The sequence below is a fragment of the Onychostruthus taczanowskii genome, unplaced genomic scaffold, assembly GCF_017590055.1.
Source record: "Onychostruthus taczanowskii isolate IOZ18803 unplaced genomic scaffold, ASM1759005v1 scaffold34, whole genome shotgun sequence".
In the NCBI taxonomy this organism is placed as follows: domain Eukaryota; kingdom Metazoa; phylum Chordata; class Aves; order Passeriformes; family Passeridae; genus Onychostruthus; species Onychostruthus taczanowskii.
In genome coordinates, this window is record NW_024500794.1 from 7,207,439 (window position 1) to 7,229,411 (window position 21,973).

Below are 21,973 nucleotides of genomic sequence, written 5' to 3' on the forward strand. Positions count from 1 at the left end.
ATACACAGATAAATTCTCTACACACTTAATTTCAGAAAACTCTAATTTGAAGAATACCAAGTTGCAGCCCTCACTGTAACCCGCATGCATGCAACATAACAGATTTCAAGGCAAACTGAATTAGCATGAGATTTTCAGAACTTGAGGAATGATTGTCCTTTAATGCTGAGCAACTCTTGCTTAAAACATGACTTGAGATTAATTTCTAAAGGTCCCTTGGCCAAGAAGCCTGAGGTTACTTTCTAAAGGTCCATTCACCAAGAAGCTCAGCTGCATAAAATCCTGCTGTGTGAAGAGGCAGCCCTGGGCACAATTTGCCAGAGGAATTTGGGCAGTCTGGCACACCAAGGTGGTTGTGTGCACACTAGAAGGGAACATGTAGTGGCTCTATCATGAAATCTGTACCTTCCAAGTACCTCAGCCAATGGAGAGGGCAGAGGGTGATGAAGCCAGGAAATTAGGATAAATAGGAGGCTGTACTCTTCAACAATTTGAGAGACCCCAGGGGAACTGTCGCATGGCCTTTCCCTTCATTTGAATAAAGTTATAGGACATCTCTGTCTTCTTTTGGACATTGTTATGTATATTATATGTAATTTGTGCTGATAGAATATATATAAAGGAATAAAATATAAAACCTTAAAATCACACTAGCAAGGGAAAAGGGGATTGCTTCACAGGGTGGCGAACCCGCAGCTGGCAGCCGAGGAGGAGGTGTGTCATTAACACACGAAGTGAACCTAGCCCAGACACCAGATGGGCGTTCTCACTGGCAGGAACGAGAGAACGCCCAGCGATGATGGCGCATGAAGATGTTCATCTCAGACAGACAGGACCATCAAGGACATACATCTGCATGCAGATTCGGTAACTGAAGAGTGAACACATCAGTTCCTGGACGAGATTTTGTCCAGCACAGGACAGAGAATAGAGGCAACTTGAATATGAAGAACCCTGAGGAGAGACAAAGGGACTACCACCCCGGGCAAGAAAAAGGGTATAAGAACGGACTCTGCCAAGCGGCGTTCATGAACTGTGGGGGATTCAGTGCGATAGAGGCTGAATCTGTGTTCGCCCACCTTCGATCCTGGGGTCGGTGCTGTCCTTGATTCTTGGCTGTGGGACTGTGTATCGGTTGCAAATAAATTTCATTTTTATTTTTATTAAATTTGCTGGATCAATTTTTACCTGTAACAGACATAAACCTCATAAATCATTAATTAATCTGCACATCCTCTAGCAGTGCACTGTCTTTTATTCATCACTGGCCAGCCTTGAAGTGTGGAGAACAGACTTGGGAATCTTTCCACATTCCTTTCCCTGACCCTTTGAAAGACCTCTTTCTCCAGGAGAGGAAAGAAGAACTGATATCCAGTGCCCAAGTTCCTTCATCAGTCCCTTTTGTGAGAAACAACTGCTCACTTTGAAAATTAAAAAAAAATAATTTATTAAACCTTAACAAAAATACAACAAAGGACTACATAAGGAAAAAGTTACAGCGCTGGGAACTGCCCTTGTGGATACCATGTGGCATCTTCAAGATGGATGCTCAGTCTTTTATACCCCTGGGGGTTGCATCAGCCAGCCCTGGCCCCTCCCAAAGTCTGTCAGTCATCTCTTCTTTGCCATTTATCAGTGGAGACTGCTTTCTTGAAACTTGATTGGGGATCAGTTGTTGCCATGCTGCACCCCCTAAGCAACAAACTTTTCCATTCCCAACTGCCTCAGGTAAGGGACACACATGCATGCCTTCTCTGTACCTGTCCTAGACAATCCCGGCTGTCTGATGGTCACAATACAGAGAGGGGGGAAAGGGAACTATGGGGAGAACAGAGGACATCTAAACTACAATAACATAACTATACATCACTAAAGCTTTTCTTAATATTCTTAATAGTTATCCTTTAAATGTGAGAGCCAGTATCTCATTATCCATCTATAACACTTTCAACATCTCTTCCAGCAACCACAGTCAGGGTCTGCTGCTAAACAACCCTGATAAAGTAATTTCATATCATGGATGATATGAAATGGTTGTAATGGTGGTTGTAATTTATTGATGTCAGAGATGGGGGTTGTTAGATACCGAGAGACTATCTGAAAGTCCAAAGAAGAAAAGCACAGTGCTGATGAGTTGATATTTTAATGGAAGACTCACTGGTGGTGTTTTCCTTTCAGGGAGTGGATTGGGGATCTCTCCAACTAGTGAATTGAAGAACTTAAATCCAACAGTAAAATTCTGTTAAATAGGGCATTCCTTTATTACAGTGCTGGAGACAATGCTGGAAATTTTTTGCCATGAGCATGTCCCATGAGACACAGTTCCCTGGGGTTCAAATACACTGTCACACTTCGGATTTCCTTACAGCTACTCCCAGAGTCTGCCCAGCCATTACATCCATGGTGTCTTCTCCGATATTGTCTTGGTGTGTAGCAGGGCTGCCATATTATGCCATCCTTTACCCGTTATTGCTTTGATTAGGAGGCTTTGTTACTTCATCAGAGGGTCTTTGTTATTGTCTTCGTCACCTGCCCTCTGGATGACCCTTTCATGTTGGCAGCTCCCAGCACATGTGTGATTCACTTCTGCTGACCCCTAATTTTTTATTTTACTGTACTAAGTCACTGCTGAGATGCATTTACCTTAAGTTAAAGATAACCCAGAACTCCTCTTACCTAAGCAATTTCCTATTGAATTTGCTTCCACAAAACAAACCTCTATTTATTAAGTTTTCTTAGGTGTATAGGTCTATGGAGTTATTTCCTGCATGTGAAAAATATGTAGTTTTTTTGGCTGACTATTTGCAATTTTAAAATGAATATTGTATGTGTTATGTTAGAAAGTTATGCTGTATTAATTTTCTTAAGTAGTGTGTTAAATATAGTTTTAGGTTATAACATAATGTTAAAATAGAAACTATGCTATGTAAGATGTTTTTTAAGAAAGGAATGAGGTACTCTAAATAGCAGCCACAGGACACCTAAATCTTTCAGAGAAAGAGAATTTATTGCTCTTTTATCAGGAGAAACAAACTTCTTCCCACCTTGCTCAGTCATGAAGGCGCGGTTAGGATTAAGAGGAAGAAGTTGATGATGACCAGACAGAGTCCTTTGTTTGAATGAAATTTATGCATGATGTATGAGATGTTTGATTATGCAACAGGCTGTTGTTTTTAAGGGTTAATCCTCTGTTAACGAGTGTCCTTTTTCGGGTTTATTTTACCCAGAGAAAGGTACCCGGATGTCTGTAACTCTTTGTTCTTATTGTCTCGTGTTGTCCTAATCCCAATTGTTCAAATTTTTATTACTCTATTACTATTCTTATAACCATTTTATTTCTATTAAACTTTTGAAATCTTAAAAACGAGTGATTGGTGTTTTTCACACTGCAGGTTCAAGTTCAGCTATTTCTTAATTTTCTTGGGCTTTTAATCTTGTTCTACTGACACTAAGTTAAACACAAATTTAAGTAAAAAACCCCCACATAAATTCTTTAGCTAACTAGGGCATGACTTCTTATAAAGTTCAGGGGACTTCGAGATTCTTGGCTAAATGAGACATAATTCCTTTTCACTAGGTGCTTACCACAGACAGTGCTCTGCACTGAGGCTGCACTTGAAAAGCACATCTCTGAAACACCTCATGTAACTACACACAGAGGAAGGGAGGGAAGCTTTCCCAGATCAAGCCCTTGATCTTTTTTCTTCCTTTTCCCCAAATACTAGTCATGGCCAAGTTCTGTTGGTCTTGGCCCATCCACAGCACAGTTCCTTCTGCCTGACTGCTTGTGAGACATCTAAGAGCATCCTGGGACATGTACCCTACTGACTGGCTGGTCCGGCTCGGACCCTGCTGGCCCTCACAGGCTCACCCGTGCTTGCTCCGGGTGCCACACCAGGGACACACAGGCCCTGACCCTGGCCCAGGCTGCTGGCTGACACGGCCTCTCTCGCTCAGGACACCAGGGACACACAGGCCCTGACCCTGGCCCAGGCTGCTGGCTGACACGGTCCCTTTTGCTCAGGACTCCCTAACTGCTGGCACCTGGGCACACAGGGTCTCTGCTTTCAGCCCCCCCTACATACATGCACACCAGCTGGGGTGTCTCTCACCCAAGAAAAGAGTTAGAAATGGAGTTTAATGAGAAGGCATTTCCACTGCCTCTTCCATGCCTTTTCACCTAAATAACTTTTATTTATCCGACTAACTTTTCTGCTGCACCCTCCAAGGCAGGGGTGCAGAACATTAAGCAGTTTTTCCTGATCGTTGCTAGAGGGACACACGTTGTGTCATCCACCGGGTGTGGCCGTCCCATGGAGCAAAAACACGGCAGGACAGAGACTCCTAATGGAGGATGTGAATAATCACTTGGGTGTTTGTGTTACCTCGTTTCGGTAAGGGATGTGTTGGTCTTTTGGTGTGTGCAGGCTCAGAGAGGCTGGCTCACCTAGGTCTTGCTGTGAGCCTGTCGTCTTTGCAGGAGTTCTGGGTGCACTGTGTATCTTCTGCCTGGGAAAAAAACCACACTGTCAATTAGTCACAGGATGCTTAGTGTATAGCCCTTGTCATTTAGAGTGAATTGTGCTACTTTAAAGATGCTGTTACTCGCTGGGTGGGTTTCCAGAATACATATATAAAAATACCAAGAAGAAAGAGAAAAGCAAATTGCAAGGTGAACAGAGGCAAGATATCTCATTTGCAAGAAAAGGGAAACTATTCTTACTTGTTCCTTCTGCAGTTATTTAGTCTCATTACACAATATATGAAGACTGGTAAGAACAACACAGCTGTTAATATCGATGTGATGATGACTGTGCTCTTCTGAACATCCGCAGAAAGAAAACAGTAAGTTCATACAGAACATGAAGTGATGCCAGTATGTTTCTGCTCTCCTCTTTCAGGGTCTAGGACCAAGAGTGCAGCATTCAGAATTTTGTGCTCATTTATTCTTTGAAGGAAAGAAAGGAACAGTGTAGCAATATAACTGTACCAAAGATGAGGATTATTTTATGTTTTTAAATAAATACTGATAATGTCTCATGCTTTCCTGGTATCAGGTTGTATCAAAACCCAGAACTTTTGATCTATTTGTGTTTCTTTTTCTAAAAGATGGTTTATCACAAGAGAAGTGTCCCATCCTTCCTGACATATATCCTCCAGCGAGATAGTCTATGTGAAATGTTTTTCCCAGCATTTGTCTGCCAGGAGCCTGCTCTGCTGGTATCCCCCAGATGTGTGTACTGCTGCTCTACATAAACCATTCTGTACAAGTGTAGGCATACTGTGTATGCAGAAATGTAGATATTTATTCCATCTATATATGCACACATCCACCACACACATACACAAAGGCACCACAGGGAGGAATCTTCTGAAAGGTTTCAAATCCTCACATCTTCATCTAGCTTGAGATCTGGCCTCACAGAAAGTTGTCTAGCAAGACTTGTGTAAGTACAAGCTGCCCTCTCACAATTGCACCTCCTTCCCTAAGTGCTCCCCACATGTTACACATCTCCATACAGCTGCAGCCCACCTTCCCTTCCTTTTTCCAGGTGAAGTGCCTTTATTTTCCTTCCTTGTGGGTGGTCGAGGAGGCAGAACAAGGCGTGGAGGTGGCTGGTAGAGAAGGTAAGTCTGCTTGCCACCGTTACAGTTCTGTTGATGTTCTGGATATGGTGTATTTGAGGCCTCTCCTCCAGGCCTCTGTCATCCAGCTGTGTGATGTTGGGGGCAGACTTTCCTGTTGCTGAGCCCACTGATGTGAGGAGATCCTCAGCAGGCAGGAGGGAACGGAATTCCACTGTGAGCTCAGAGATTGCTGGCAGCAAAAAGAGAAGATGCTTTTTACACTCTGTGGTGAGTTTACAGTCAAAGCTGGGTGGGTTTCTCTCTCTGTACAAGGCCTTCACTTCCCCTGAGGAAAGTGTTGCCTAGAAAATAGAAAGGATCTTCCAAAAAAAAGTTAAAGTGAACATAAAAGCAAATCTTTACTTGAAAGCTTTCAGGTACACAATATGGTGAAAACCACACGTGGTACAGTGATTCTACAATTTTTATAAGGTCAATTGATTAATATTCCTGTCATATATTGTTTAATACATCAAAAGGACAGCTGGTTAGGTAGTAATTCTGGTATGGCAATCTGGACACTATCCACCAAGGAGATGCTGCTTCATTGAAAATCTCCGTGTGGTGGATAGTATAATGACATCCCCACCTTCTGAGTACATCAGACCCAAACTGAGTGCCAGAAAGAGAGAAGGTGTTAGTGGAAAACTTTGGATGTTGAGGCACATCTCTTTGCTGAAGGAGCCATGATGGAACACATTGAAAATGCATCTGTAATAAGAGTCATCCTCAAATGTGAGATTTTGGAGGGTGATAGCTGAGGCCTTGGGGGTTGCTCTAGTGAAAGACAGCTTCTTCTGAAATGACCTGTCAGCCTTAGCCCATGTATTGGGCTGTAGGTGGCCATGTTCTGGAAGGAAGTCCCATTTCTCTTCTGCCAGGTAACTTGCAAAACATTCATTGAGAGCAAGAAGTTGCAATAGAAATTTGCCTCTCGCCCAAGGGCGGCTACGATGATGGTATCAGATCGGATGGGTTCCTTCAAAGCTAGGAAAAAAGCGAACCCCCAAATCAGGGCAGGAGGAAAAGCAATTGACTCAGAGAAGGCCATAGTGCTTTGAAACATCCGGTCACATTGTTCTCGTCTTGTGGAGCACTGGAATAAGGAACTCCACCACAAGGCTATGGGGCATACCGGGAGACCTCAGGACACCCTATTGTCACAGGTGGCCATCACATCTTTATCCTTTGCTGTACAATTCCACGGAGAGGAGGAAGGCAGCATGGGAACAGAGGGGAGGCAGGCTCTTTAGCAAGCACAGCAACCACCCACCAAAAACAGCTCTTGCCCCTGAGAGCACCCCTGCTTCCCTCTTGCCAGCACCTGCAGGGCTGTGGGAGGCAGGGCAGCCCAGGGCACCCCACAGCCAGGAGGCAGCACAAGGGGCTGCAGAGGGATGTGCCCTGCTCCAGCCTCTCCCCAGAGGAGTGTGCGCCACCCGGACATGTATGCTGGAAATGCAAACCTGCTCCATCCCCTGTGCTGAGGAGTTCAACAACACAACAAAGACAGGGAATATACAGGCAGATCATGTGGCTTGTGAGCAAAGTGCTCTGTGCTCTCTGTGACCAAACCTTACCCAATTTGGCTGCAAGCCCAGCTTACTAGCTACTGTCCCAGTCACCAAGTTGCATATTTCAGTGAGCATAGTGTCTCTCTTCTTGCTAGGAAAGGTGGTGGTGCTCCAGAGTTAAGCTGGGGTGGGGAAAGGATTCTCCACTCACCCATCGCTGGTTCCACTCACTGGCAGCCTCCACAGAGCAGCAGGTGGCAGATTTCAGCCCAGAAGAGCAGGGAGAAGATCATTGTGGGGCAAAGTAATTGCACAGAAAAGCTCATCCCTTTCCTCACTTCCCTCAGAGGGCAGCTGGGATGTCTAAAGGGAATACAGAAGATTTTGTCTTCATTTTTCAGAGTGCTCTTCAGTGACCAATCAGCAGCACCATTGTCAATCATTGATCAACACTCGTTGCCAGAGGTGAAACAGAACAGGAGCCACTTTGTTCTTTCTTTGATTTCCTTTCTCTCCATCAGCAAACCCTGGTGATGTCCCTTGTTCACCCCATCCTGCCAATCTCTGCTGTGAGCTATTGAAAGTATTTGTAACTCTCAAGGTGTGAATTTGCAGTCTTCCTGGTATGTATGGGAGGTGTCTGATGGAGAGGGAAGAAACAAGGGGACAGAGGCCCCGACAGACCCTGCTCCCTTTCTCTTTTGCAGGAAAGGGATGGTGGGCAGGGAAGTGCTGCCTGTGGATCACTGCCTCTGAGGCTTGCCAGTCACCATGCTGGGTGGCAACGCTGGAGTCCTCTTTCCTCCCTTGGATCTGGCACAGAGGAGTCACGAACAAGAGCAGGAGATGATTCTCCATCAGGAGGGCAGTGTGGAGACACCAGCAGGTGTCAGTGCTTTGCCACAACTCACAAGCAATCTACTTTATGAAAATAGCTACATTCCTATAAACAAGGAAGGCTTAAGGCAAATTGATTTATTTAAACTGAAATGTAGGCCTGGGTGTTTAGGATGAGACACAGGCTTTCTGTAATTTATCTAAAGGATAATATCAAATAAAATATTCTGATTGGGAAAAAAAAAAGAGTTGGTGGTTATTGGGGTTTTTTGTTTGTTTGTTTTTGTTTTGTTTTTTTACTAAGAAGTGTAGGGGATTTTTCTGTAAGGTTTTCATCTTAGCCTCTCATGTACAATTTCAAGTGCTCTTTTATTAGACAAAGAGGTTGTCTAATAAAACCACCTTGTGGTGGTTAAGGACCACAGCTTCTGACATGTTATGAAATTTAAAACTCTGTATTGTATAGGGGTCTCAGACTAAGGATCCTTTCAGGCTTCCCAGAAATTTCAGGTAGCTTTTCTCAAAGTTGAGCAGACTGCAACAGAGTCCATCCACAGAGTTGGACTAGTATTCAGTGCTCCTTTCACACATAGCTTTATATGTCCTAAGGTGAAAAGCAGCAGAGCTATGAGAAGGCCCTTTGTATGGCTTCCAAAAACATGAGCAATTTCTGGTGTACTGAGAGTGAAAACAAAAATACACATGACTTGTATCTGGCTGGCTTGATAGTCTCATTTATAAAAGATAAAAATACAATAAATTAGTGCAATTCTCTAGTTTCAGCTGATTTCCAAAGGCTCAGTGCTGAAAACTGAACGAAAAACAATAGGTTATATTTTCTTCCATGTCTGATTTAATAAGAAAATTTACTGGTGTGGTATTCAGATGAATCATTCCCCCAGGGTCACACAAAAGAGAATTGATGAATGATGCTTTCAAAGGTCTATAACCAAAACAAAGTTTCTTTTCACTGAACAAACTTAGTCCCATGCCTCTGCCAGCATTGGTTTCAAAAGAAGAATATTTTTCCTATTTCAGCCAGTGCCTGTAAAATATCTAAGACAAACATTTCAGCTACTTTTCAAAATCACATCTTCTGCCAGAGCTGTTGGGGTCAATTTGCTTGCATCTTACTGCTCTCTTAGAACCAGGAACCCAGTATCTAGGCAGAGAAAAATACCAACATAATATACCTCTGAAATAGCCTGGCATGCCAGAACAGAAGCATGGACATTTTATACAGCCTGAAGAGACTTTATTTTATCTATCTCAACTGTTTAAAAGGATGCTTACATGAGTTAATATCTTAACCCAAACCGGCTAATGTCAGGGTCAAAGGATCCCAAAGTTGAGAGATGCAGGCTACATTTGCTTTATAAAGAGAGACACATAACCCAAAACCAGTTTTATCTAAGTAAGAGGCAAGCAGGAAGGTGGCATTCCCTCTTGCCCTTTTTTCATCAGTTAGGAGAAATTATACCCTGCATCAATACTAGTTGTCCTGAGGCTGGACAAAATGCAGTAGCACATAGTGGTCAAAGACGAGTTGGGTGAGACCGACAACTGCCCAGCTTTAAAACAGGAAAAATCCTGTGCTTTTTTTGTTTGTTTGTTTTTTATTTTTATGTTTTTGTGGTGGTGGTAGTAGTAGCTCAGAACATTCCTGTAGAATTTATTTTAAAAATATGGTCTGCTTCCATTTACTTACAAAGTTAATCTGTTTCATATTCCTTGTATTGGAGCAGAAAAATAAAGCAGTCCACTTCACTTAAATTTGCTTGCATCCTAACAGTTTTATTTCTATTTCTTATTTCAAGCTCCGTTCCAATTTCACCTACCACTTCCACCTACAGCCATGCAGGGCCACATCAAGAAAAAGGTGTTGGGGATCAAACCCACCCATTTATTAAAATCACACATTTATTAAAACAAATACTAGGTATCTGTATAAACCGATTCGAAATATAACTTCCAAGGAATTCTTACAAATTTTTAACAGAAGTAACTGGACAGACATGCACAAGCTAATTACAAAGAAATCTCAGCAGTGAGGATGTTCATCATTCATAATCAAAACTTCTGATTCCCTCAGTCATGCTTTTGTTTGTTCCACAAAAGATGGTTTATATCTATTTCATATTCTTTTTTTGCCCCATAGCTATCAGCCACTTAATTATCCATAGTCTGTATTCTTGCATTCATTTCATTGCTACGTGAAATCAAACACCACAGCAGTAGTACAGAGAATTTTATGGTACTGCATCTTAGCAGATGGCTTTGTATAGCATGAAGGTAAGTACAGGTATTGGTTTTAAGTGTTCTGTGACTGGATGTCATGTTCTCATTCTAATTTCATGAATGAAAAATAAATCTCGTACAGAAATTTACTTGTAAGCTGTTGCATCCCTCATCCAGCTGCTGGATCAATCATGCTCATAATCAGAAACCTCTAAAAGCTCTAAACATTTCTCCATTCAGTGAAAAAGTAAAAGAAACTACAAATCCAGACATGAACAGATACTTTCATGACTCCAAGCCCTGCTTTCCCACACTTCAGACGATCAGCTTGTAGAAAACAATAAGAGATAATCACTACCATTTTCCTGGGTTTGAATAGATTTCTCACTGGCATTGTGCCTTTCTCTCTTCCCTCAGGAAATCCTTTTCTTTACCCATGTCTAAACTCCCCATTTCTGCAAGTGATTTTTTTTTTTTATTTAAAAAAAAAAAACCCAACAAAACAAACAACAAAACCTTAAACACTAGCAGAAACCTCATGTTAAAACTCAAACTGCTCTAAATTGCAAGTGCAGAGTTTGCAGAATGGCAAGGGCTGAGGCCACACAGCCTGCTCAAGAAGGGTGCCAGGGGCTTTCCATCCCATTCCCACCCTCCACAAACCCAGGGGAAATCCTTCTTCCCCAGCCTCTTCCCTCATCGAGGAAGAAACGAAGCAGCAATGGTGGAAAAGTCTGGACAAACCATTGCTTCCTCCTCTGACAGTTAGGGGGCTATGGAGAAAAAACCCCAATTGTAACAGCTGCAGCCAGTTCCTCTTTCCCCTCAATCACCAACTGTGCTATTTCTAGGCATTAGGGGGGTTTAAAAGAAGTATTTTATAGCAAAAAACCAGGTTTACTCATTCTCAACTCACTTTCATATTAGTTCACTTGGCTTTTTGACTACAATTTAGTGATTCACGTGGGATGCCCATTTGAAATACATGGATGAGGAAATACCAGATTGCATGCATTTACTCTGGGAAGCCAGAATGAGAGGAAGCAGCCTGCACTGGTGGCTTCCCACAAGACCAGCATGAGCCAGGTGGGCTCATTTCTCCTTCTCTAAGTCAAAGACTTCATGAGCGTACAGTGCAATTCAGGGAATTACAGGAGATTACAGCTCAGATCTGACTCACTGCTTAGAAGCAAAGTGTAGTCAGAATAGGGAGCACTCCTTGCCCTGCATTGGCTCTTATCTGCCCACATGGAAATAAATAAAGCACCCACCTCCTCAGGCCTACCAGCCTTTTGCTTCTCACTGCTCTCACCTGCCACTACACCAGGACACAAACAAAATGCACTGGACAACCTACTAACCCTGCAACTACCCTTTTATTGCCCTGCTTCATCCTGCAGCTCGGTGGGATGCCAGGAAACACCAGGCAGCTGTGATAGATCAGGTATATTAAGAAGAGGGCTGTGAAAAGCCCTGAGAAAGAAGGAAACATTTTTGTGCCTTTTACATTGCTTTCCAGGAGAGGTTACTGGAAATTGAACTTGGCACTTCCTCATGACTCTTGGTTTGAAGCCTGTTACTCCTGGCACCTGGGTTATAAGTTCAGGCTGGCTGCAGTCTTGGCCTGATCTCTTGTGCCCTTTAGGGAACAAGTTCAACATCTGAAGTTCAGAGCAGTGTGCTGGGCTGTTCCACAGGCTTTCTATAGCCCAGCTCCTGGTAAGGGGCACATTTGGTCCATCAGCAACACTTTTCAAGCCAGCAGCCTTGCAAAATGTTGCCTTGTTTCAGACAATCCCCCATCCACTTTTGAGTTTGCAATGTTAAAATATCAAAGAGTAATCAACGTTAAAAGGCCCAAAAATACAGGAGTTCCACTAAATGCATCCACGCAGCCAGCCTGAGTTTCAAATAAATACTTTACATTTTTTTCTTATGAAACAGAGTATTATAGTCTAATAAAATAAATATATATTATAAATTGTCCCTTTTTATATTTATCTTGGAGAAAGTCACGGGAGGTTTTCTTGGAAGCTTGAGGTGCCATTTGAAGAGTTTCTCTCTTGCATGTGTAGTTCTCAGGTGTTCAGTGGCGCACCAAGGCTGTGGGACACTGCAGGAGCCCACCTGCTTGCAGCTCCGTACTGCCTGCACTTCTTGGCCTTGGTGCAGGCAGGAAGTACCTGATGAAAGAGAGGTTGTTGTGTTTATCTCTTCAAAATATATGGATGTTTTAAGTGTGAGGGTAAAGATCCTGGATATTTGTATTGCCAAGTGAGTCCTTGCATCTCTTTGTGAGAGCAGACTAGAATTTTCCCCTTGCAATCCCATCAGCAGTCTTCAGGTTGGACCTAGAGGTATAACACTAAGACATAGGTTGCATTTCCTCCACTGCTTCTTTTTCTCCAAAATGTTCACCAGAATCCAGGGTGCACATGCTAGGTATGTACTGCAAGGAGGATGAGGAGACTTCACAAAACTGGACTGATTTTCTGAAACTATGCCACTTCACCTCAGTTTATCTCCACCTCAAGCTTGTATCCTGCACTCTCTGCACTAGGATAGCCTTGGTGTACAACCAGCAGTGCCTCAGCCCGTGCCCCACCCTGGCACCCTGGGCTTCCCTCACAGAGGCACGGTTTTCCTCTAAGACCACATTTTGTTTGAGGCCCATCCTCAAAGTTGCTGCCTTCGTGAGCTGCTGAGGGAGGTTGTGCTGAGGGAGGTTATTTTAGGAGCTGCAGAAGACCCGCGCAAGGGTCTGGCCTCTGCTTACGCAACTATTATGTGCACAGTGAATGTTTTCCAGCTGCCAGCACTCTTGGGCACATGTAGGCTGGCTATACACAATCAGGTCTCCCCTTCCCAGCTGTCTGGTGGGGGCTCATTCCTGTGTGCCGCTCCAGCCCAGTTTCAGCCTGGCTTGGGCAGTGTGCAGGCAGCCCTGGTGTGGCTGGGCAGAGCCAGGTCATGGTATTGAACTCCAAGACCTGTGGGGGTGAATTTGGCAGCACCCTAAGGAAAGGCAGACCTACCCAGCAGGGCCAGGTTGGGTTTCTCTCTGGGTCATGTAGGTGCCTGAGGCAGCGGTAGAAGAGGCAGGTAAGAAGGAGAAGGGAGGTCAGGGGGACTAGGACCCCCAGTGCAATGGCAATGGCCGGTGCCATGCTGCTGTCTGGACCTGTGGGGAAAGCAGCAGGTACTCAGTTTGTGCAAGAAGTAAAAAAAAACCAAAAATGTGAAACCCATTTCAAGCATCCCTTGGCCATTCCCTGGGGTGAAATGGGGTGGATAAGAACACTGGGAGCACATTCCAGCATGATGCACACAAGTGGCATTGCCAGCAGACCTGTGCTTGTTCTGATGTTAAGGTCAGGCATGTAGAAACCAGCCCCTCTGAGCTACCCAATGCTTGGTACCAAGACAAACCAAGTCTTGGTTTGTCACGTTACGTGACAGGGAAACCTGTCATAAATAGTCCTTCACAGAAACAGGGAGGCTGGGGCACATCATGGTGGGTAAGGGGACCTGAGGAGCAGTAGGACATTATGTGCCATTGGCCAGGGCATCTGGATGTTCCATGGCACCTCCTTCATCCCTCCCAAGTCCAGCCACAGCTGGTCTTCCAGGTGCCTTCCCCACCTTGCAACCCTCTGAGGAGTTTTCTGATTCTGCCCCAGGAGGTGCTTCCCAATTTCTGCCCTACTCCAGAGCAGGAGCCGAGTTACATACTGACCCTGCTCCAGGCTGTCTGTGGGAAGGACCAGGGTCACATTTAGAGAAGGGTGTTGGATCATGCAGGTGATGGGGTACTCCTGAAGGATTTTGGAGTGGGTGTGGGTAAAATTACTGATGACAGTCACAGTCTGGTTGCTGAACTTTATGTGGTACTCCCTTGGTTTCTGCTGCAGGATGCTGGGGAGGTGCCAGGTTATTTTTGGAGCTGGTTTCCCTGTTGCTGAGCAGCTCATCCCCACCATTTTCTCAGAGTCCTCAGCTTTGTCTGGAGTGGATATAAGCTTAGTTTCCACTCTGGGGTCCGAGATGGCTGTAAACAACAAAAGTAACAACGACAAAAGTAACAAAGTCCATTAGTTTCTGCCTATGTTTGAGCAAACTGAGCAAAAACTGTATTTACAGTTATCTTGGAGGAAAAGATTGCTATCTAATCTTAGCTCCCCCTTCCCAAAGCCCCAGCAGTGACAAATAAATATGAAGGTGATCAGACAGGAGTCTGGAAGTGAAGAGCTGGACAACAGAAAGGGCAAAAGGGTGGAAGCATCTGTTTCAGTTCTGTTACTAGCAGCAGCCTCCCAACTGAGAAGTGGTGGTTATGGCTGAGTTAAAAGCAGAAGGCAGTGAAACTGTGAAGTCATATGTCCTTTTCTCTCTGAAAGAGCTGAACTGCTTAAATGAGTTAGAATTATTTTCCTTTAAAATTACCTGCAGGGTTAGCTTTACTGCTGTTTAGCATTTTTGCTGTTGAGGTGCGTAGAGTTGCAAATCAAAGGACTAAGTTCATCTATTTATGCAAGACAGTAATAGTGAATTTGTATGTGGTTACACCATGGGATTTCACCTGTGGAGGGTTTGTGCTTGTATAACTTTGTTTCCTCTTGCAAATGGATTTTGGATGTGTCATAGTATCACTCAAAACTATCATGAAAGATCACTTCTTTGAACACTCTCACTCCAGAAGATTTGTGGATGCTGTCACATTTAATTTTAGTCTGGAAAAAGGATGAACTACAGGCATCATTTATACTAACTCACACACAAGAAGCCTACTTATCCATTGGAATAAAATTAAAAATTATTAAAATCCCTTGGCGCCTATTTATCCCTTGGCATAAAATCATGCCATAATTTAGGTCAGAAGGGACTTTAGGAGAATGTCTAATTCAAGCCTCTGCTCAGTTTGATAAGGTCAGTTTTCACAGGCACAATATCTATAAAGGTGTGTAATTTGGGAGTGCTATCCATGGATTTGTGCATGGCAGCTCATCAGCCTGCCTTCTACTTCAGTGCTGATGGAATAGGGGTCTAAATCACACTCTACTTCTAGGTCTCTGTTTCTGACAATATTGCTTTTTTCAAGCATTTAAGTTCAGTGGCAATTCTACTTTCAATCAAGTCTGAATTACCATGAATGCCCTCTGTTTAAAAAAAGGCATCCACTGCTACAATTAGTAGAACTCCATGTGTATATTACTACTTACATAAGAAAAACAACTGTGGTAAGAGCAATATGTATGCTACAATTAATTTTTATCCCAACACTAGAACATACCTCTATAATTTAGCAATTCTGCTTTTAAAGGAGCAAACAAAAGTTCTTTTCATTCTTCTTAGGAAAAACAACGATTTTTCCTTTTGTGAGGCAAACAAAGATTTGCCTGTAAGGTGTAGCAGATACTGCAAAAAGGGGAAAAGGAGCATGCCAGATGTGTAATGGCACATATAACCTCCTGATACAATTCCAGATGCACCTCAAAAGGTTGTCTGTGTCTTCCAAGCCATAACTGCTTAGAAGGTAGAAGCAAGACTTTGTATACCAACAATTTTGTTGCTTTTTGTTTGTTGTTTGATTTTTTTTACAAGCCTGACCTCATTTACTTACTATGGCTGTGCGAGCATAGAAAAAATAAACTTGTATTTCTCACTTTTTGCATCAACCATAGACAAAAACTCAACCAACAGAGTTGCTGAAGCCTCTAAGAAAAAGAAGGAAAGTGTTTAGGGGGATTTCAGATGGAACATCTCAAAATCTCCCAGGTATGAAAAGACTAGTGTCACAAACAATTTATGTTTTGATTAATAAATTATCTCTGAACTTCTTTCACTCACAGGATGCATAAAAATAACATATCCACCCACAGCATTAACTTCAAATATTAGGTTGCAAAATTCACAAGCAATCACGGGGAGAAGCCACAGATGTTACCACAGAGGATGAGAAAAACTCAGTGTCTTGCCAGAAAGACATGCACTCCATGCCTGCTCTTCTTCTGACTAAGCAGTTCTCTCTCTTCTCACAATGGACCCCAATGAATGATCCTGTAGGGCTGAGCTTCTCTCTAGCAAATGTCTGTAATAGATGCACTGTCAAAACTTGTAAGTGCTTGCTTTTGCAGGAAAGACCTGCTACACTGTTTGCTAGTATGTGCTGGCTGTTCATGTTTGATGCATACATTCAACTGCTTCTTTTGCCTTTCATCAAAATATTTGTTTCCAGTGAAAAAGTCTTCACCTGAGATATTGTGTGCCAGTACTTGCTTTAGTTTCTCTTGCAGATCAGTATTGCAGATGTTCCCAAATTTGAGCCCTGTCAGCATTCCCAAATATTTGAAAATAACTTAATCTGTAATGGCTTTCTGTAATTAGAGGAAATTAGGCACTGCTAAGCCTTTCAACATAAAAAGCATATAATGACCTGATTCATATGCTTTTTTATGTTTAAAGGCTTAGCAGTGGTGTTACAGAGAATTATAAAAGATTGTAGGAATCACAATATGCCTCAAGACTACAGAACGCTTTTTCAAACCATATGGGTGTTCACCAGCAGTACTGCGCCTTGGTTTCCCTGTCTCAGAAATTGCAATGGCATTTTTTCAACTGGGCTCAAGACTTCCAGACAAATGTTGCCATCTACAGTGAAGGCAGGTGGTCTCCAAAGTCAGCACAGCAAATGTCCAGGGAATTTTGTGACTCAGCAAGTCTTGCCTGTCCTCATGTGGCACATCCCCTTCTCTCTATAACTCTCCCTCAATTCTCATCCTGGATTTCATTCTCATCCTCTTTGACAATGAAGTTTGGCAAAATATTTCCAAAGTAAAATGAAGGGGGAACACAGCAGACTGCTCAAAAGAGACCCACTAAGCTTGCTTGAAACTATTCTGTTCTGAAATGGATTTTGCTACAGGGTTGGACATTTCTGCTTCTTCCTGGGTTTGCTGTTTTCAGCCAGGCAGGTCTGACATCCTGCCAATCATATATGTTGTTTTTTTTTTACAGTGTTGTATCTAGTTCTTACATGGTTTCACTTCCCCTCATCACGCAGCGATGGTGCCCATCCTGTCCCAGAACAGCCGCGCTTGCTAAGGCTGCAGTAATCGGGCAATTACCAGCTTGTAAACTCCCTGGTAGTCCCCTCTTGTGGGCAAAGACATGGCAGCATTTAATGATCAACTGGTGACTTTGATTTGCTCACCCTGCCCTGAACCTCTGAGCCTTGGGAGATTCCTGCTGGCTTCACTCTCCCTCATGGGGAAACCTTTGGGCTTGTTCAGACAAGTTGTTCCCATTGTTAGGAATTAGGGTGTAAAGAGCAAGACTGTGGCTTTTAAGTAGCATCATATAAATTAGCTTCAATGCCATAACCATATATGAACTAAAACCTGCTGTCAAAGTGCCAAGTGCTCAGTTTGTTCATGGTGACCCTCCAGGGCTGGTTTGATACAGCGCATTACAGGAAGGCTACCATGACCTCGGTGAGGCAGCCTCTGGCAGTGACCTAGGAGCCTATGAGAGAAGTTAAACCCTTCTCAGTTGATGCGTTTTCATCTGAGGCAGCAGAAAAACATCCCTTTTCTTTTTTTTAGAATTAGATTTAGAATTGCTCTGGTGGAGGATGAAATATAGCCAAAAAGTTGGTGAGTTTGGGAGAGACTTCCTCCACTTGGATAGAATAAACAAACAAACCAAAACCCAAACCCAAAAGAAATCTCAATGTTTAGATTTATGTGATTAAAAGAATGAGATCGCTCTGCAAGGCACTTCCATGTTTTTCCTGTAATGTATAATCAGTGCTAACCCTCTGAATGACAGAACAGGCTTTCTTTAGGAATTTTCCTCTTCATATATGAAATACCGCAAGAATTTCTCTTCATTTCTCTATTCTGCCCTAGTTTTCCCAAAAGAGGGGGAAAAAGAAATGTTGTTCCAGACTTGGTTTTCCCTTGTATTTTTCACCACCACCTCCTTTCCCCTATAAGTTAGGAACTTCCTTTCTCCACACAGGGGACTCCAGAGACGTGTGTGGTCATATGTATCCATGTCTTTGTCAGCAGAAGGAACTAGGAATAAACAAAATACTCTGCAGGGGTCATATCACCAGTGACAGGGCACAAACACTGATACTCACCACACAATATAATCTTTGGCCAGTTTCCCCATAGCAGTCTCATCCCTGAGAAAGCTAAGAGCCAACAGGGTGTTGTCAGAGCATGTTTAATGTCTCAGCTTTCTCAGCTAGACAAAACCAGCAGCTTTCCTCAAAAGATAAGCAGCTTGTTACTCTTAGTTATTTTGAGTTCATCTATTAGTCTATTAGTCTTTATTTCATGTTGCACTTGCAAGTTGATGATTTCATATGGAGGTGACAAGTATTTCCATCTTTACTCATTATTTGTTTCAACTCTCTTCTTTAAGCTAGTTGATGCTGATCTGCTCAAGATATTCAGATATTCATGTGTCAAATCTCATGAGCCGTACAGTATTTCAGCCTTCCTTTTTTTTTTTTTTTTTTTTTTTTTTTTTTTTTTTTTTGTAATCCTTTTCCTGACCCCAGCCCAACTGCTGTTATTTTTCCTCTAGCTTCAAAATGAGCTTCCAGCTATTCTGGTAATGCATGTGCCTCTTTGTATTTTGAATACTGTGCAATTATTTACAACCAAATGCAAAGCAAGTAAAAAATTGTGTGATTTCCAGGATTAGGGGGTGAGAGCAGCGGTGAAAGGAAGCAGAGGAGCACGGGGCTCATGGCTGTGGCCAGGGAGCTGTCAGAACAGCACAGGGCCAGAGAAACTTGGAGGAAGTCATGAGTTACACATCAGTTTTGAATCTTGCTGTTGCTGACTTGAAAGGGAAGAAAATTAAAGAACTGTTGAATGCTGGTTTCCCATCAGAGGTAAAACCAGAGAGGAAGAGAGCCAGGGAGAACCATTTTTGCTGCATCAATGTAGCAATGTTAGGGAGGGTTTTTCACAGGAAAAATTACTTGGTCCTCAGATGAGCACCCGTACACAATCACCGTGGCTTACCATAAACATTGAGACACATCCTGCCAGTGACAGCCCCCGAGGGAAATGTGTTGAAGATGCATTTGTAGCATCCTTCATCTTGGAGGGTGACTCCATGAAGGGAGATGGCTGAGGCTTGTAACTCGCTGTGGGCAAAACTCATGTGGCTTACATAGGCCTTGGCTATTTTTTGGCCATTCATCGTACTGTAAGTTGCTATGTTGTCTTCAGCCCCATCCATCTCCTTCTGCCATGTCACCTGTATCACATCTTCTTTCGTGACTGACCGGCATGAAAAAGTAACATTTCCTCCCGCCTGGACTGACTGGACCTTTCTGTTTGTCACCTGTACAGAGGCTGGGGGAGAAGCAGATGCCACACTCAGCATTTCTCACACTCTTCTGCAGCCCAACCCCAGCAAAGGCCCCTGCAGCCCCTCACCTTCATTTCCAAGTAGAGCAACTCTGGAGGATTTCTCTATCCCTCCATCTAGGGAAAAGTTGAAAATGCAACTGAAAGAACTACCCAGAGAGTTTCACTGGGCCTGCCACCTCTCACGCCAAGCATTTTGCTAGCCTGATAACTATGCTGCAGAGAGCACCACTGAGAAAGGCAGTTCTGGTGTTGGGAGCCACTGATTTGTCTTCTAGGAATCCTATCCCATGGGCACCCACAGAGAGATTCCCTAAACTTTCAGCCATGCTGACAACCAAAGAGCTGTTGGCCCAATACCACCCTCTTAGCCCTCCTGTGGCATGGGGTGTAGCAAATCAGTAAAAATGCTAAAAATTATTATGTGTCTCACTATACAGACATCATGTATTCACACTTGTCAGAGATTAGCAAGGATCAGAAAACTAGAAGAAAAAAGCAAGAAGGGTTCTCAGGGAGAACCTGAGGCAAACTACATCTGTCCTCTTATCTCAGCATTGAAGTCATGCTGCTGAGAAACAGCTGCAGAAGAGACCCTACTGATGGCCCACAAGGAGAAAACTTGCACAGCATAAATGCCTTGACATTAAAATTCTCCAGGGAAAAAAAGAAAACAATCAGTCTCCTCTTCCAATTCGTAGACATGAAAAAATTGTTAAGGGTACAGGCAAGGTGAAGCTGACAGCTCAGCTCAACAGTTCTCTTGGCATAATAATTTTCAAAGTTTATTTGTGCATGTCAGCATGGGAAGAGGGATATCAGCAGTAACAGTTGCAGCACTGAAAACATAATTTACATAATTTTTCAATTTACAAGAAAAGGAAATATCTTTGCAGAGAAGGTGAGGCTCTCTGCAGTGCCCAGAGGTACACTAGGCTAACCCACTCAAGAAAGTGCTCTGAGATTCTGGCTGTGACCATAGCCAGGCACATTTCCATCAAAGACCAAGAAGCCAGTCGTCAAGCAGTGCCAGTCACTTTGTTTTCTGGATCTCAGCAGTGCCATAGACAGACTACAAACCATGATCATGGAAGCTAGTTTGAAACTAATTCAGCATTTTCTACATGATTTTTAAATACAAAACCAGTAATACATCCATGCTTTTGATGGCCCAAGCAGATACCTACAAGCATGGTTTGCCTGCTTTGTAATCTGCCCAACACAATACCTTTATACATCTCTCTGGAATTTATGGTGCAATGGTGCTAAATTAAGACGTGGAAGCTGTCAAGGCAAGCAGCAGTGACATGCCTGAGCCCAAGGTAAGTAGTACAGTGCCACAAGTGCCGTGTAATCACTGGGTTTGCCCCAGGAGGGTGCAAAGTGGGAACTGCAGCACCCAGCAGCATAGAAGGAGGCTGGCACAGCCACTGAGGTCCCTAACGCTGTTAGGATAATGACACAGACACCCAGACAGACAAGGGAGTTACCTGGAGCAGCAGTCCAGACGCAGGAGAGGAGCAGGCAAGTGACCATCATCATCTTAGCTGTGCGCTCAGAGAGACAAGCAATCCACTGAGTGCCACTTCCCCTTTCTTAAACACTTTGCTCTTACTCTAGGGACATTCCCCACCATGCAACTGCAGTAAATGGCACCTTGTGAAAACCTCCTGTTTCTGTGACAAAACTGAGTTTTAGGGGAACATGACAACAAACGTCAGAACCAGAAACTCAGGTTTTCCCAGCTGTGCTGCTAAGCAGACAGGGGTACTGGGTTTTTCACAAGCACTTTGTCCATAAGGTTGGGTTTTTCATAAGCACCTAAATACAAGCACAGATTTTGAAACTGGCTCAGCACCCAGTATCTGTGGGTTGCAAGAGGAAAGGCCACCCTAGCTTTGACCTGAGCTCCAGGAAAGGGCGTGCTGCAATGAGTACCACAAATGTCCTTATATGTAACGCAGAGTTAGGGGTCTGCACCCATCATGCAGTTCAGTGATGAGGTGATGAAAGACCCAGGACGTGCTGATGCTTCTGTAACACAACTCTTGCTCTAGGGTAAGGAGACCAAAGCAAGACAAGAGGTGGACTCAGGGCCTAAGTCATGTGTTGTCTCGGGAAAAGAGCAGAGCCTGGGTCTCACATCTCCTCCATTGAGGTTACCTCCATCTCCAGAGGTCCACGATCCTTCCCCAGCCCTGTCCCTTGGAAAGACAGAGTTGCCTTTCACAAGCACATACTTTCTCCTCCACCATCACCTGACATGACATAAAAATAAGTCACACAACTTGTCTGAGTCATTGTTTTTGTGCCTTTTTGCTTTGTCATTGTTATGCCTGTGTTCCCCTTTCTGGTGTGGGTTGT

The 21,973-nt window shown here is 43.5% G+C and overlaps 1 protein-coding gene across 1 annotated transcript; it reads right to left on the reverse strand.

Moving 5' to 3' along the window:
- Positions 1–13,067: 13,067 nt before the first annotated feature.
- On the reverse strand, positions 13,068–21,245 carry LOC121339332 (OX-2 membrane glycoprotein-like). Its single transcript, XM_041411053.1, is given in 6 exon segments — positions 13,068–13,096; positions 13,099–13,398; positions 13,954–14,265; positions 19,259–19,594; positions 21,100–21,179; positions 21,181–21,245. Coding segments are annotated over 6 exon segments (1,122 nt in total).
- Positions 21,246–21,973: the final 728 nt, after the last annotated feature.